General features: G+C 37.7%; 1 protein-coding gene across 6 annotated transcripts in view; it reads right to left on the bottom strand.

The window, feature by feature from the left end:
• Window positions 1–10,004: 10,004 nt before the first annotated feature.
• The window catches only part of IL6ST (interleukin 6 cytokine family signal transducer), a 48,382-nt gene continuing 42,583 nt past the window's right edge, over window positions 10,005–15,803 (bottom strand). For all 6 annotated transcript variants that reach the window (XM_074328939.1, XM_074328935.1, XM_019743234.2 and 3 more), the window contains 2 exons: window positions 13,774–13,855; window positions 10,005–12,956 (listed from right to left, as the gene is read on the bottom strand). In XM_074328939.1, coding sequence (XP_074185040.1) covers window positions 12,216–12,956; window positions 13,774–13,855 — 823 coding nt within the window. In that variant the 3' untranslated portion in view covers window positions 10,005–12,215. The remainder of the gene's footprint in view (window positions 12,957–13,773; window positions 13,856–15,803) is intronic.

Raw genomic sequence — 15,803 nt, 5'->3', positions numbered from 1 at the left:
TTTGGTTTCAGGGTTATGCTGGCCTCGTAAAATTAGTTTAGTGGTGTTCTAGCCTCCTTAATTTTGTGGAAGAGTTTGCAAAGAATTGGTATTAATTCTTTGAATGTTTGATAGAATTCCCTAGTGAAGCCATCTGGTTCTGGATTTTTGTTTGTTGGGAGGTTTTTGATTACTGGTTCCATCTCCATACTAGTAATTGTCCAGATTTTCTATTTCTTTATGATTCAGTCTTAGTAGGTTGTATGTTTTTAGGAATTTATCCTTTTCCTCTAGGTTGTCCAAGTTGTTGGTGTATGATTATTGTTGTTGTTGTTGTTATTACAGGTGAGGTAAATGAGAGTCCCAGAAGGTGGGCCAGGTTTGTCTGCCTCCGAAGCCCATACTTTTCCTAATGGGTAACCTTGCATTGTTTGTTAATTTCTGTGTGTGTCTATCTGTGTAATTGGGGAGGATTGAACTTATGTGGTGTGTGAACCGAGCTGTTACTGAGAACCTGGGGAGTGTCTGTGGCCGGAGTCCCACATTTTCCTACCTCCTCTCAGTGCCATCTTCCTTGATGCTGTCCACAAACAGAAGCTCAGATGAGGCCTGGTCGTGGGATGGCAGTGTTCTGGGGGGGTGCAAGCAGTTGACGCTGGAATACAGGAAGGAGGGATGAAGGCAGATATTGACTGGGCAGGGGTATTGACTTATTGTCTTAAAAGAGGAACAGCTATTTCTCAGCTCTTTGTCATCAGTGGTTGCCTGTAGACACCCTTGTGAAGTTCCCTTTATCGTCACACCCTGGAAACCCTCCCTTGATGTGGCCACATGCTCCCTAGCTTGTAGGCTCAGGCAGAGGCGTGGCATGGGCATGAGCCCCTGAAATCAATAAATTGACATCCCCAGGATTGAAACTTGCCAGTGCTAAAGAGGAGAGATGGGACCTGGTGTGATAGGCCAGGGACCTAGAGCCTCAGGCTTCCCTCATTGTCGGGAGTCTGTGCCTCCTTGGACATGTTATCCGTGCTAGCATCAAAAGTAGGGTCACCTCTCATTTGCGTCCCTGACTTATCTACCCAGATGCACCTCCTTTCCCTCTTTCCTGATTGGCAAGGTGGCTTGTGAAATATCTCATGAGCTGTCTTTACCTTCCTATTTTCCCTTGGTCTAAACTCCCTTCAGTTTTATCAGCATCAGAGACACTCTCCATATCAGTTTGCTATCCCAGGCTTTATTCTCTTTAATCCTCACTCAAGTGCTAGAATAATTTTCTCAGAGTCATCGCATTTGCCAAGCTGGAGAACCCACATGCTCCTAGTCTCATGTGATGACAGAAAGCCCAGGCCCGAGTCAGCCACTACGTCGCCAAGCAGGGCGGGGACTAGGGAAGCAGCTGCTCACCCCAGGGTCACACGTGCACACTCAGTGCCTCCTTCAGTGCTGTGCTCTGTGCACCTTGCTGGCCTCATCCTCATCCCAGTCTTGTCACCAAGCTCCTGTCTGTCCTACCCGCTTCACTCTGTGCTATGGGAGGCCCTGGGGGAGCCCTGTGACATCATCAAATCAGGACACTTCAGTTATCATGGGATCAGGAGAGAATCTGATACCTGCAGAATTATTTGCACAAAGCCTGCTTGTCTGGAAATGGGACTAGCTTGCTTTTCATGATTCTATTGGAGACAAGAGAAACCTGCTCCCTGTTGCCTAAAATTGAGTAAAAATGTTGCTATTGCATGTGTGCATTGAACTTTCCTCAACTGAGGTCAGAGGACTAGGATTAGATGTCACCTCAGGCATTCCTGTTTCTGTCCTGAGAGTAAAAAAAGTGCAGGACTATCTCCCTTCCTGCCCCTCCTTCTGCCCCTCAGCACTTGAATATGGATTGCAGATTAATCTGACTGTGGTCATGCAGAGAGTAATGGAAATATGACAGCTGGGGGATGGATCCGCGATTACTCAAGGAAATCACACTTTTGGGCAAGGCTAGAAGCAGGGCAGGTAATGTCTGGGTGTTGCTCAGAGAGGTCCACAAAAATTATTTTGCTCAATTCTGAAATTTAAATCTCATGACAAAAGTGTCTATAGTTTAATCTGATCCAGAAAACCGAGGCAACATTAATTTGAGAACAGTTATCACACACGGGTCCCTCTTCTTTTCACCGGATCATGCCCATCACTTCTTCAAAATTCCACAGAAAATTATTTTCTTCCAGGAAGGCATGCCTGATGAATATAAAATGAGTATTTTCCCCAAAATCATTTCCCTGAAAAGTCCCCTAATTGTAATTCCTTACAAAGTTTCTCATATTACATGTTCTCACTTGATTACTTTGAAAATAAAAAGAAAAATGTTTGGGAAGGACGCACTCGCCAAAAAGACCTCATTCATGCTAGTTTGGGAGGCATGTGGCAATCACCAGAAGAATTGCCGAAAAAGGAGCCAAGGCAAAAAACAAAGATTTAGTAATTCCTTCTCTGGTATCATCTCAATATTAAATATATTAGATTTCATAGTATACGACTTTTTAAAGACCCATTTAAAAAGGACAATGGTAAGAAATTACGTTACAAAGATGATACACACTTCTAAGATAATCGGGGGAAAACTGTTAATATTATACAAGTGGACACTTAGGGCTTGGAATACTGTTTCTAATGACAGCATCATCACTCTGTGTCTCAAACAACTAGATGGGAGTGACAGGGACGAGCTCTGGAAAACTGTGCCGATTCAAAATGGGGATCTGGTGATAACCAGGAGAAACCCTGTTGTCCAAGGGCATATGAAGATTTGAATAGAATTATTTCATAAGGTCAGAGTGAAAAAACATCAATATTCTATGTTCCTGGATTCTATATAGTCTGACTTAGAATATGTACTACAGGTAGACATCTGACTATTTAATCAATGTCTCTAAAGTTTATACACTCAAGTTGTACAAAAATTTTTCTTTAGGGTTTTCTTGTTGAAAAATTGGGGGATCCGTATATTTGGGGCTGCCTTATATTTAAGCCCAGAAGTAACTCTGGTTTGCATGGCCTGCATCTATTTGCCTTTTCTGACGTGTTCTTTTTAAGGCTAAGCCTGATTCTAAGAGTTTATTTCATCTTCCTTTCCAGACAATAGCTTCTGAGGGCAGGACTGTCTCCTTTTTCTATTGTAACCTCCTCCTGCCCAATCGAGTTTTTTCCTCTGGTGGTGTTGGAAAGTTCACTGTCTGCTCATTTTCTTGTCTGCAGCATGAGATTGAACAGAATGATCTTAGGGTCAATCCTGGCTTTAATTTTTTTTTGAATTATTGTTTCTTGACTCACTGAGTGTATATGTTGCTTTAAAAAAGCTTTTGCCCTTTGTGAGGGTGGATGTGGGGTGGGGATGGGAATCAGGAAATCCTTTCATGTTGGAAGTAGAGAAGAGGGCAAATTTCTGACTGTCCATGGTGCTATGTGACTCTGGGTAAAATGAAACCTGAGACACATGCTAAAAATCAAAGAATTTATTAAAAAATTAAAAAATCTGTTCTGTCTATGAGGTCTGACAATTAAGTTCAAGAACTCATCCTAGAAAAAGTGCTACACACCTCATTGCTGAATATCACTACAGTCACCTTTGAAATACTCCCCTTGGGAAGCTATGCACCGACCGACACCAGTGCCTAGTCCATCCTTCAAAGCCACTTTGGAACTCTTTTTCTGGAATGGCCATCAGAGCTGTCCTCATATTACCCTTGATGTCCTGAATGTCATCAAAATGTCTTCTTTTCAATATTTCCTTTATCTTCGGGTAAAGAAAGAAGTCACTGGGGGCCAGATCAGGTGAGTAGGGAGGGTGTTCCAATACAGTTATTTGTTTACTGGCTAAAAACTCCTTCACAGACAGTGCCTTGTGAGCTGGTGCATTGTCGTGATGCAAGAGGCATGAATGGTTGGGAAAAAGTTCAGGTTGTCTAACTTTTTCATACAGCCTTTACAGCGCTTCCAAATAGTAAATCTGGTTAACTGTTTGTCCAGTTGATACAAACTCATAATGAATAATCCCTCTGATATCAAAAAAGATTAGCAACATCGTCGCGACAAGTTCGTGAACTTAATTGGTAGACCTGATGTTCAGCCATACATCTCTTCCTATAAGATTTCACACACACACACACACACACACACACACACACACACACACATACACGGGCATGCACACACCAAGCACTGTGCTAGGTGCCAGGGACTCGGAAATGAATAAGATGGGGAACCTGCTTCCAGGGGGTTCAGCTCCTAGGCAGCGAGAGACAGACACTGGCCATTTGTTTGGTTTCAGGATACAGAAGGCCCTTAACTCTTAATAAAGGGGGGTGGGGAGGTGAGGTGAATGGAAGGTGTCACCCAGGACGATCGGTTTGAATCTATTCTTGGTGAGTAGGTGAGAATTTTCCAGCTAAACAAGGAATTTTGCCAGGAGAATATTTTAGGAGAGGAAATAGTATGTGTAAGGCTGGGAGGTAAGAAGAAACATAGTAGGTTCCAGGGACTAAAGAGTCTATATCTGGAGAGGAGGCTATGAGGCTGGAAAGAGAGGCACAGCAGGGCCAGGAAAGAGGATGGAGCTGGAAAAAGTAATGTGGGCAGTACAGCCAGAGTAGCTGGACACCAGCAGGCCCTTTATGTTGCCAGTGCTGCCCCCTAGTGGATGGGCAGGAGCAGGGCCGGAGCTGCTGGAAGCCACATTGAGGGAGCAGCCCCTGGGGTAAACAGGCGGAGATGGGTACGTGCACTTGGCAGCCAACTGGGGACGTGTGGCAGAACCACCTGGGCAGGAGTGTGATGTATTCAGGAAAGGTGTCCTGCCCCTAGATCCTTTTGTCACCGGCTGCAATGGGCCAGATTCCACCACTAGTGGATCTTTTCTTTGGTCAAAGAATGAGACTGTAGGCGTTGTTTAAATGCATTCTGCTCAGGAAAGGACATATTTGCCTCCCTTTTAGGTGTTGCTATATGTGGTTAGAGCAAATGGATGTGCTGCGGGGGTGGGGGGTGGAGGGAAGGCTTCACAGCTAATTCAGATGAGGGCATAACCAGGGATCCAGATTAAGACACACTGATCTGGGCTCAAGGCTCAGGACACTTTGAAGGGTGTCGTTTGGGAAGGGAAGCTTGATGAGACTAGTGGTGGTGTGGAGGCAGGGACGATGAGGGGGAGAGAAACTTGGGACGTTAGCAAAGTCCGGGAAACAGAAGCGCATTCCTGTACAAGCTGGTCTCGGGAATGCCAATCATCCAGGTTTTTGTTACAAGTAGTTGGGTACAGTTGGTACACGCAGCGTGGGCACACATGGGCTTTGGAGTCAGGTTCGAGTTGGAACCTCATTATGCTATTCGTCAACCATCATGATCCAGGTGGTTCAAGCTCTCTGAGCCTCAGTATGTAAATGGTTCTGGTATTGGCCACATAAGCGTTTTCAAGGATTTAATGACTCAAAGGAAGCATTTCGTAGATGGTCCTTGTTTACCCTTATACACCCAGCACCAACATGTGGCCCCCAGTAGGTGCTCAGAAACATCTTGGGCATGCAGGGAACAACCCCTCACCCCAGAAACATGAACATTTCTACTCACAATTTAAAAAATAAGATTTCTCAGAGGTCCTTTCCTAGGCTCTGATGCCGGCTGGGTAACCCAGTATTCGTAAGTCTAGATTGAACAACAGGCAAAATCCACTTTGACCTGGAGCTATGAGTGGTTGCCCTTTCCTTCTTTGAATGCTTGTGCAGAATTGTTTTGTCAGAATCTCAGTGTCTTTGAGTATCTTTTTACCTATTCTCTCTTAGGCCATTCATTTAAAAGCATGATCCCTTTCCTGGAAGCATATAGAACCAATTCCAGAGAAATTTATAATTCACTTTAAAGCGATCACTAGTTAGTCCAGGCTTTTTCTGGCTATTGCCAAAACTGAAAACAACTTCCTGCAGGGACAGAACGCAGATGTGTACTTACGAGTTGTATCTCGGACCCATCATTAGTTGTTCTAGCAAAGGGGGCCTGCACTGAGTTAAAAGGTGTTTGAGCAAGTGTTGTGGGAGACAAAATATTTCTGACCGCTTGTTATTACTCGGGCTACTCTGGCTTGAAAGGACTGCCCATGGCCGTGATGATGAGGCAGCTGGAGTCAGAAACCTTTGATCTGAATTTGGTTTCCCCCTCACTTTTATTTCTGTGTGAGAATGCCCACTATATATCTCACCATGTTATCCCAGTAAGATTCCAATTTCATAAGATGCATAAATAAGAACCATGTAAGTGGGGTATAATTCTTACTAAAAAATGTTCAAGAATGATAAAAGACAGTTCTTCTTATACTTTCCTACATGCAAAATGACATACCATAGTCAAGGAAATGGAAAAGAATCAGGTTTTGAATATCCAGATTTCTAAAACTAAGCTATGCCTTCCCATCTTTTTAAAACCTTTAGCAGTTGGGAGATAAATTACTATAAAAATATATGAACATTGAATTTAAAGGTAGGTTTTTTCTTCCTCCTGGGAGATAGAAGTGTTCTAAGCCGTTGAGGAACCAAGTAGCCTAAGGTCTTTTTAGGTAAGCCTCTCGACCTAAGTGAGCGGCAACAGGAACGTGAGCTACTTACCTGGAACAGTGGTCTGCGCTTCCCTCTGCTTCTCTACACTTCTTTTTCTACCCCACTTCTCCTTTCCTCTTACTCTTCTATTTACTAGCCAAAGCATCAGACTTAAACACGTACATAAGAGCAGTTTGTTGTACTGTACTAAGTTTTATGTTTGTATTTTGAAAGGATGGAAGGAATCTTTTCTATTACTTTAAAAAGAAGTTTCAACTGAAAGTTAAAACTTTCTCTGCCTCTGGGCGAGGGAAACAGAATGTTCTGAGGGAGCTCTGTAATCTTTTCAGAAAAGGGATGGACTGAATCCATAATATAAATTTGGGTAAAACAAGAGGGACCACAAAGATGTCAGGCAGAGCCTAAGAGCCATAGCCAAATAGATTTCACAGGAACACATAGCCCAAAGCCAAGGTATTATTTCTATAACCTTTAGCTTATGTGAAGGGAAGGTTAACTTGTCTGGTTTGTGGATTCATTTTTGACTCCCTGCATATTTTTGATAAAATCACAATGTGAAGATGAGCAGATCTAGTAGTTCAGATTTCTTCCAGGTGGAATTGTTTAGTTTCATACACTCAGCAACCTCAGGGGTATGAGTGAGGTGCTGTGTATCAATGGGTTTCATGCCTCACTGTGACAAAGATGAGACTCTAGGGTGTGGGCACACACAGGCCACAAGATGGCATAGCACTTCTGTACTTGGTTGGTCCCTTGTCAACACAGTAGGAAAAAATCCATTGGGACGTACAACGCTAGGATTCCAGAACTCATCTTAGTAAATAAATCTGGAACACAAATACATGAATTTGCCATCTCCAAGTCCATTCTATGTTAAGGTGAAGACAGTGTTATCAATGTTCTTCTAAATCCTATTCCATTATGCTTGATGAGCATTTGAAAAGCCATGGAACCCTCATAATGTATGTAGTTTCAATAAAGGCCCAAGACCAGTAGCAATACTGTTACCTCAACTATTATATGTAATGAAAGCAAATAGTAATAACACAAAAAAAATCTGAACAAGAATTTATTTCTTAAACTTAAAGGATTAGAGCTGATATGTAGGAGAACATTTACGATAACATTTAGAGTTATGTCAACATAAAAACAATAGTTGTGGTTACAATTAGCACATGCAATTCACTACAAAGATAAAAATACGTACAATACTCTCTCTACACAAGTGAAGTCTTCTATATGAAGTTAGATTAGGTGGGGGTAAAACAGTAAGTGAACTTGAAAGGATTACACTTACAAGTAAATGGGACATAGCTGGGATACAAAGAGGAGACATACCTACTGCTAATTACTGTATTGCAGTACTAGCAAATTGCACACTTATTTTTAGAGTATATTATTCAACATATACATTAAGACTAAAGAATTTTCAAACATCTACCTTTTAAAATATCCCTTTACTTCTGACACATCACATTTTGATATTCATGTAACAGCATTTGAAACATGTAGTTACCATTCAGACAAAGCCTGTGTTTAAGGGATAAAAAGATCTGGAACATCTTACCACCACTGGCCTTAAATGCATTTTCATCATGACCTATCAACTTTAAACAACTGGTTAATGAAGTTAAACTAACCTGAAGGACCTAATGACTACAAAAAGCTCTTAGAAATTTAGGAACAAAAGGATAACAGAAGAGCTCACCCAGCACTGCCTTTTTATTTTTAATGCAATATATATTAGATTATCATTATGCTAATACACATACTAGTAGCATATGATGAAAAAATATATTAGTCCAAAAGATACTATATTTGGCTTTGAAAATTTTTATTTTGACCTATATCTGAATAGTTTATAATTAGTCTAAAAAGGAACTGCTGTCAAGGACCAGTCCAAAGAAGAATTAAGCTGTAAGTCTGCTAGTTTATACCTTCTTTGAAATAAATGACAATGCCCGATTTTAGGCTAAAACTAAATACCTTGCCATTTTATGGCTCCATATTCTCTTAATTTACAGAAAAGTGCAAAAAAAAAAAAAAAATTAAGTAATCTTACCTAGGCAATAGAATCAACATGACCTACAATAGAAAGCTACCCCAATAATTTTTAACAATTGAACTTTAAGTTTTATGTGGCTTATTATTTTAACATTTCAACATTATTGAAACAGAACTGTATGGTTTAGAAATTTCTTAAAAACCAGAGAATAATGTGGAATACAGAATACCTCGTTTTATTGCGCTTCACTTTACGGCGCCCCACAGATACTGCATCTCAATACCCAGGCAAGACCCTCCACTAGCACAAAGATTACAACTCACTACGGCTCAGATGACGGTTAGCATTGTTAAAATTAAGGTACATACATTTTTTTTTTTAGACATAATGCTACTGCAGTTAATGGACTACAGTATAGTGTAAACAAAAATTACATTGGGAAATCCAAGAATTCGTGTGATTTGCTTTATTGCGTTATTTGCTTTATTGCCATGGTCTAGAACCTAACCTGCAATATCTCTGAGGTACGCCAGTGTGACAATGAAAGAGCTCTCCTACTTGATTTATATTTGGTCAATATAAGCCAGTTAACAGAAATATTTTAGGGAATGCTATATAATTATTCTACCTCTACATTTATGTTATGATTTAACTAGTTAACTGTGTTGATTAAAAAAAAGACATCTTCCAAAATTTGTTTGCTTCTCTTTATAAAGCTATTTTAGATGTTCCACTTTAAATAGGACCTATCATAAATGAACATTTTAAAAGTATAATTCAACTTCATTGACCTTTAACTTCACTGAGCTAGGGTTACTGGTGAATTATTGTGTAAAATCTCTTACCAAGGAATAAGGTTGAAATTAAATGAATCACTAGGTAGAGAACAGATAGGAAACCAGAACGTGTTAATGATTTTGCTTTTTCCCCTGCTTCTACTTACACACTGGTATGTTCCTGAGTGCTGACTGATCCACGTTTAAAACAAAAAACAAAAAACAAAGGACTTAATTTTGATTTTAATGGGTTTGAGGCTAGTTTTCCAATAGTTATTCAGAATCATGCTTTGATGAGGGATAGTAGGATACCAAAGACACTGGTGACTAATAGTCATATTACAATAGCAATCCATATCATTATATGCTTATCATTTTTTTAGTCCTACAAGAGGGCAACTGTACCAGAAGCTGTGAATTAGGTTTGTCCACAAAGAGGCTTTCTGATGTGCTAGCATTACTTTAAACTCCACTTTGGATACTAAAGATTTAATGAGTGATAAATTCACTAACTTTTAGGTGGACTAAATATCACATAAAAAACCAGGATTTGTTTCTCTGCCCACCTAAAATACAATTTAAATTTACATGCATCAAAACTGATTATTCAAGACATGCCTTAGCAAAGTTATTTTGTACTTAAAAACAAATTCATTTCTTTTCTTTTTGGGGCAAAAATGTGTATTACATATTAGTGATGAAATTATGTTTATCTCCTGAATAGAGTTTTGCACAGTAACCATATTCATTTGTCTGAAGTGATCGTGTGGTAGGGAGGCATTCACTCACAGCACCGTGTTCTGTTCAAGTTTCAACAGAGAAATGTGCTTATACTATATCCTTTCTTACATGACTTTTCATTCTCATTCCCTTACAACACGAGTCCACATTTTCTAACTGACTCCCTCCATGTACAAACTTCACAATAGAATGTTCCTTTATCACTGCTGTTTGTTATGAGAAAGTTCTCAACTAAACATGATTGCAATAACGTGACTACTTATTTTGAGGAAATGAAACATAAATTTCTTGACAGACATTTAACAAGATAAATCTAATGCTGCTTTGGACCAGCCTTTGATGACTAACTTAAATGGTGGTGATGCCATTATTCTGTAGTGTGAGTCTGGGGTCTCTGTCCCTACTTGACTTTTCTGTGCCTAATTTTCCTCATATACTTCTAATTCTGTCATTTTATCAATCTCACGTTGGTCTCACCTAAAATACCACTGGATATATAAAAATAAAGCATCTGCTCTGTCTCACAAAGACCATACATGTGTAAGAACTCTGAAAAGTATTAGGCAAGAATACGAAGGATGAAGTGTAACAAAAAGTCTAATGTGAACAAAATTCTGATAATGAGTAGAATTCTATTTCAACTGTGAATGTAAACCAATTTTTCTTAGTCTTTTATTCTTCACTAACCTCTACAAACTATTGTAAGTTGGCCTGATTTCTGTAACCTAAATGACAGAAAAACAAAACCTGTTTCTCCAAACTTACTTGATAGCAGTACTCAGCAACTAATGATTTATGACAATTTTTTCTTACGTACTCAGCTCCTACCCTTAGCCCCTACCTCCTCATCAAATGTTGGGGCTGGGAGAAGGCATCAACGCAAAAGTGGGTTGAGCACTAAACACTGGAGGCCTGGCTCACTTATTCCCCGAAGAACAGAACATGTGGGAAGAGGTTTAGAATATTCCTAAATCACAATGCAGAACTAAGTTCCACCTACCTCAGACTGGCAAATATTAAAATAGTAACTGTGATATTTACTAAGATCAGTATGCAGATTTTTGAGATTGTGTGTTGTTTTGGTGAAAACTGCCCAAGTCCTCTAACTTAATTTGCTTCAAACATCTACTAGAAAAAAAGAATTTTCAATCTTGGCCTACATAAAAATAAAAATTAAACATATTAAAACACATTTCAAGCTGAAAACATTGTATAAAGTGCTTCATCAACTAAATTCTCTGAACTCTTAACAAGAAGGGTCAATGTTTATATAAAAAAATGTTAACAATTTAAGCCTTTATAAATGGCAAAGAATTTTTTAAATGTTTTAGTTTGGCTTTCATTCCTAGCTCTTATCTGGGAACTTGGCTGAATTTGTAAAATAGACCTTCAAAGAGATTGTTAATAATGATAGCAAATTATTGGAAATTTAGATTACTGATTATATTAAAAAATTTATTAATTTACCAAGTTAAAACTCCAGAGTTCCTCTTCTCCAGTAACTGGCAGCATCATTACCAATGAAAGAAAACTAATATTTTATATGTTGGTATGAGTACAAATGAGCGTAATTTTTTTTTTTTTTTTGGAGGGGGGTCAGGCAACAAAAGTTAGGCTCATACATAATAGTTAGGCTGCCTGGACCTCCTTTAAAATTGTTGTCAGCTGATATAGCATAAATTAGCAAGGTCTAGACCTTGCTCCTTTAATTCTTTATATTATCTCTCCCCAGGGCCACTTTATTTGATGACTATTTGCATTAAAATCAGTATAGCTGTGCTAAGTTTATCACTGCTTATTATTTAAATACACTTTGTTTTTTAGGTAACCGTTTCACTTTATAAATTTCAGAGAAGCTTTCTGTTTTTCTTCAGTGCAAACATCCTGAAACAGCACAAAGTCATTCAGCTATTCAGAGGAGGAAGTCAGTTTCTGTAGTGCTTAAAGTAGAATCCCACGTTTTCTGGGATAGAAATAGCCCATGTGGGAGGACAGTACATTCTTGTCCTTAAGGGCAAATGATCATCTTCAGTGAGTGAAGATTACTTTTATCTGAAATTACAGATAAAATATTTTTAGCTTTACTTTACAGGTACTGCTGAAATTGTAACAAGAACTAGTCTTTCACTGAGGCATGTAGCCACCTCGTCTTACAGTCTGTGGTAAGTAACTTTTTGGCATTCCTTCATCAATCACAGCCTCCATCCCAACTGTTTCAAATCTCTCGACTTGTCCCTCAGTACCTGGACCAAAAGCATCTGCTGCAGAAACTTCCTGAAACATTTTCATTTGCCCAGATCCATAGGACTGTGAAATATGATCTGAAATCTGCTGCTGTTTAAGTCTAACAAAATCTTCGTCATTGACTGATGAAACTTGCTTTGACCTTTCAAATTGTGAAACATCTGGACTGGTTTCATGCTGACTGCAGTTTTGTTTGAAATACTGTTGCCTGGGCAAAATGACGTCACTGCCATCTACATTATCTACCAGCTGTAGCTCTTCTGGCCGTTCTTCGGAATCCAACAAGGGTTGGGTAGATTCGGATCTTGAGAACACTTGGACTGATGGAACTTGGTGTCTGTAGCCACTATGAACCACAGTGGAGTACTGGACAGTGCTTGAAGTGTTTTGTGCAGATTCATTTTCATCACTGCTAGAAATGCTTGGCCTAGAAGATGACATGCATGAAGACCCTCCGATGCCACTGCTGTGTCCTTCAGTACTAATTTTCTCCTTTTTGAATAGGTCCAATGATTTCGGATCTTCTGGAAAAGGCTTTTTGTCATTAGCTTCTATTTCCACAACACTTACATCAGTGAAATTGCCATCTGAATATATTTGATCTTTTGAATTAAAATTATGCTAAGAAAGAAAGAAAATGGATTATTACCTATGGCATACATTTATTTAGAAACTCTGAAATATATATGGCAAATGTTAAAGCCAACAGAGCTAATGCATCTCTGAAACTTCTCAATAACTTTTAATGGTGCAGAGATAATCTATATTACCAAATCAGTCAACTACTTGAATCATAGATATTGTGAAATGATTCTAAGTAGTATGAATGAATCAGGCTGTATTTCCTCAGAATTCTAAATCATACTCTTGATGTGCCATTTTGATAAGCTAATGGTCTATGAATAGTATTTCTTATTTCATGCTTAGACAAGGTAGCATAGAATTAACTGGACAGGAAAACTAGAAAACATTAAGAAAAAACAAACTCAAATGACTCAAGTTTCATAGAATATATAATATGTAACACATTTTAGTCTGTTAATATAAAATTCAAAGATTAGGAGATAATACATACAAATCATTTCATCAGTGTTAAAATGCAGTAGGAGACTATGAATTTAATATATCCAATCCAAAATGCATGCCTTACAGAGTTATCACATAGCAGTATTAACACTTTTCTTTTTTTAACACTAAGTTTTCAATTATGTAGTATCAAGATACTAATAAATGATATTAGTAATATCAAAATAAATATGCTATAATGATGAGCTAGAAAATGTATAGGTATTATTTTAAATTTTGATTAAAATTCTCATTTATGTGCTATTTTGTTTTCATTTACTTTTCGACTCAGTCTGATTATCTTTTGGTTGAACGCTACAAATGTATACAAATAGGCATGTGTATTATAAACAAGTCAGAAACATTGTCTTACCCTAGGAGGTGTGTGAGGTGACCACTGGGCAATATGACTCTTTGAAGGATCTGGAACATTAGGCCAGATGTGTTTTTTAATTCTGGAGAGGAAAAGAAATATGGCATATGTAGAACTAACCACATGTAATAAACAATGAATAGTCCCTATTTCTAAACATGTTCATCTAAGAATCAAACCAATTAAGTAAAAACAAAAAACCAATTAAGTAAAAAAACAATACCTACTGTATCTCAAAGCCAATAAAAAATTACTTTCCTTGTAATTGGTAGAAAAATACTATTTAAAATGCTTAAGGATCTTAATCCTAGTCAAAATGAAAAATTGTTAACAAGGCTAAAACTAGTAATCAATGTTCAATTAGAAAAATAAATTAAATTCTGCAATAAAAACCACTTAAAAACTTTAGCTAGGTCACACCCCTAAATGTTGTGGCACACCCCTTTCCAACAAAAAAAGCAAAAATGTTCAATTTCCAACTAAAGGAGTCTAGATAACAAATAAAATTTCACAATGGTACCACATAAAATATGGTAAATTTGATTTTTCAAAACAAAGACTAACAATATTGAAAACACCCAATTAATACAGAATATTCTCATCATAAAAAAAAACTTATTTATGTATGTTTTACTTTACTATAATTTGTAGCCCAAAGTTAGAGATGTATTAGTGTACTTAAGTATACAGGAAGTGAGTCATCTTGAGAATAAGTTCAAATATAAAAATGAAAATGAGTAATAAGATTCTACCAGACTGACTCTCCAGTGGGAACAAGTATAAAATCTGGACATAATATAAAAAGCAGTCAAGTTAACAACCTAGATGAACAGACCAACCAATCAATGGATGAATTCATTGAAAGACACACATTACCAAATCAGACTAAAATAACTTCAACATTATTTATAAAGAAATTAAACTTTATATTTATATAAAGTTTTTATAAAGAAATTAAACTTTTAATTAAAAATCTTCCCACAAAGAAAACCTCAGGCCCAGATGGCTTCATTTGTGAATTCTATTAAATATTAAGAGGAAGTAATACTAATCCCACACAAAAACTCTCAGAAAATTGAGGAGGTAACATGTCCCCATGAATTTCACAAAGCCATTTTATGGAGCTAATCAGTATTACCTTGATTAAAAACTAGACAAAAACATCACAGGAAAAGGACAGAGCTCATGATGTATCACCCATGAACACAGATGCAAAAATGATTAATGCAATGAATCCAGAAAACTCCAATGAATGCAAGGATGGTTTACCATCTGAAAAATCAATGAATAAAATCTACCATATTCATGGAAGAAAGAAAAAAAATCACATGATCACCTGAATAGATGCAGAAAAGGCATCTGACAATGTTCAACACCCATTCATGACAAAAACTTTCAGCAAAATAGAAATAAATATAACTTTTTCAACTTGCAACTAACATCACATGCAACGGTGAAAAACAATACTTTCTCCCCTAAAATCAGGAATAATGAAAAGATGTTGGCCCTCACCACTTCTATTCAACACTGCACTGGAGGTCTTAGACAGTACAGTAAGAAAAAAAAACTAAAGCACAAAGACTGAAACAACCATCTTTACATGCAGGCAGCATGATTATGTATATAAAAAATCCTAAGGAATCCAAAAAGCTATTAGAGTAAATGAATTTATCAAGGTCTCAGTATACAAGATCAATATATTTTTAAAAAATCAATGGCCCTTCTACATATTAGCAATGAGCTAGAAAATAAAAAAAAATTACATCCATTTACAGTAGTATAAAAAATACTTAGAAATAAGTTTAACATTAAGATGTGCAAGACCTCTCCACTGAAAACTACAAAACATTGCAAAAGGAAATCAAAACCCAGATAAGTAAAGAGATTTACTATGTTCATGGCCAAAAGACTCATGAACATGTGAACTCTGTTTCAGATTGCATTTTCCCCTAAATTAATCTATAGATTCAATAGAGTCCCAATCAAAATTCTAGCAGGATTTAAAAAAAAAGATATTGGTAAACTGATAT

This window comes from Rhinolophus sinicus, linkage group LG03 (assembly GCF_036562045.2).
Source record: "Rhinolophus sinicus isolate RSC01 linkage group LG03, ASM3656204v1, whole genome shotgun sequence".
Taxonomy (NCBI): Eukaryota; Metazoa; Chordata; class Mammalia; order Chiroptera; family Rhinolophidae; genus Rhinolophus; species Rhinolophus sinicus.
Note: the sequence above shows the minus strand (reverse complement) of the source record. Positions and strands in the feature narration are given on the sequence as shown.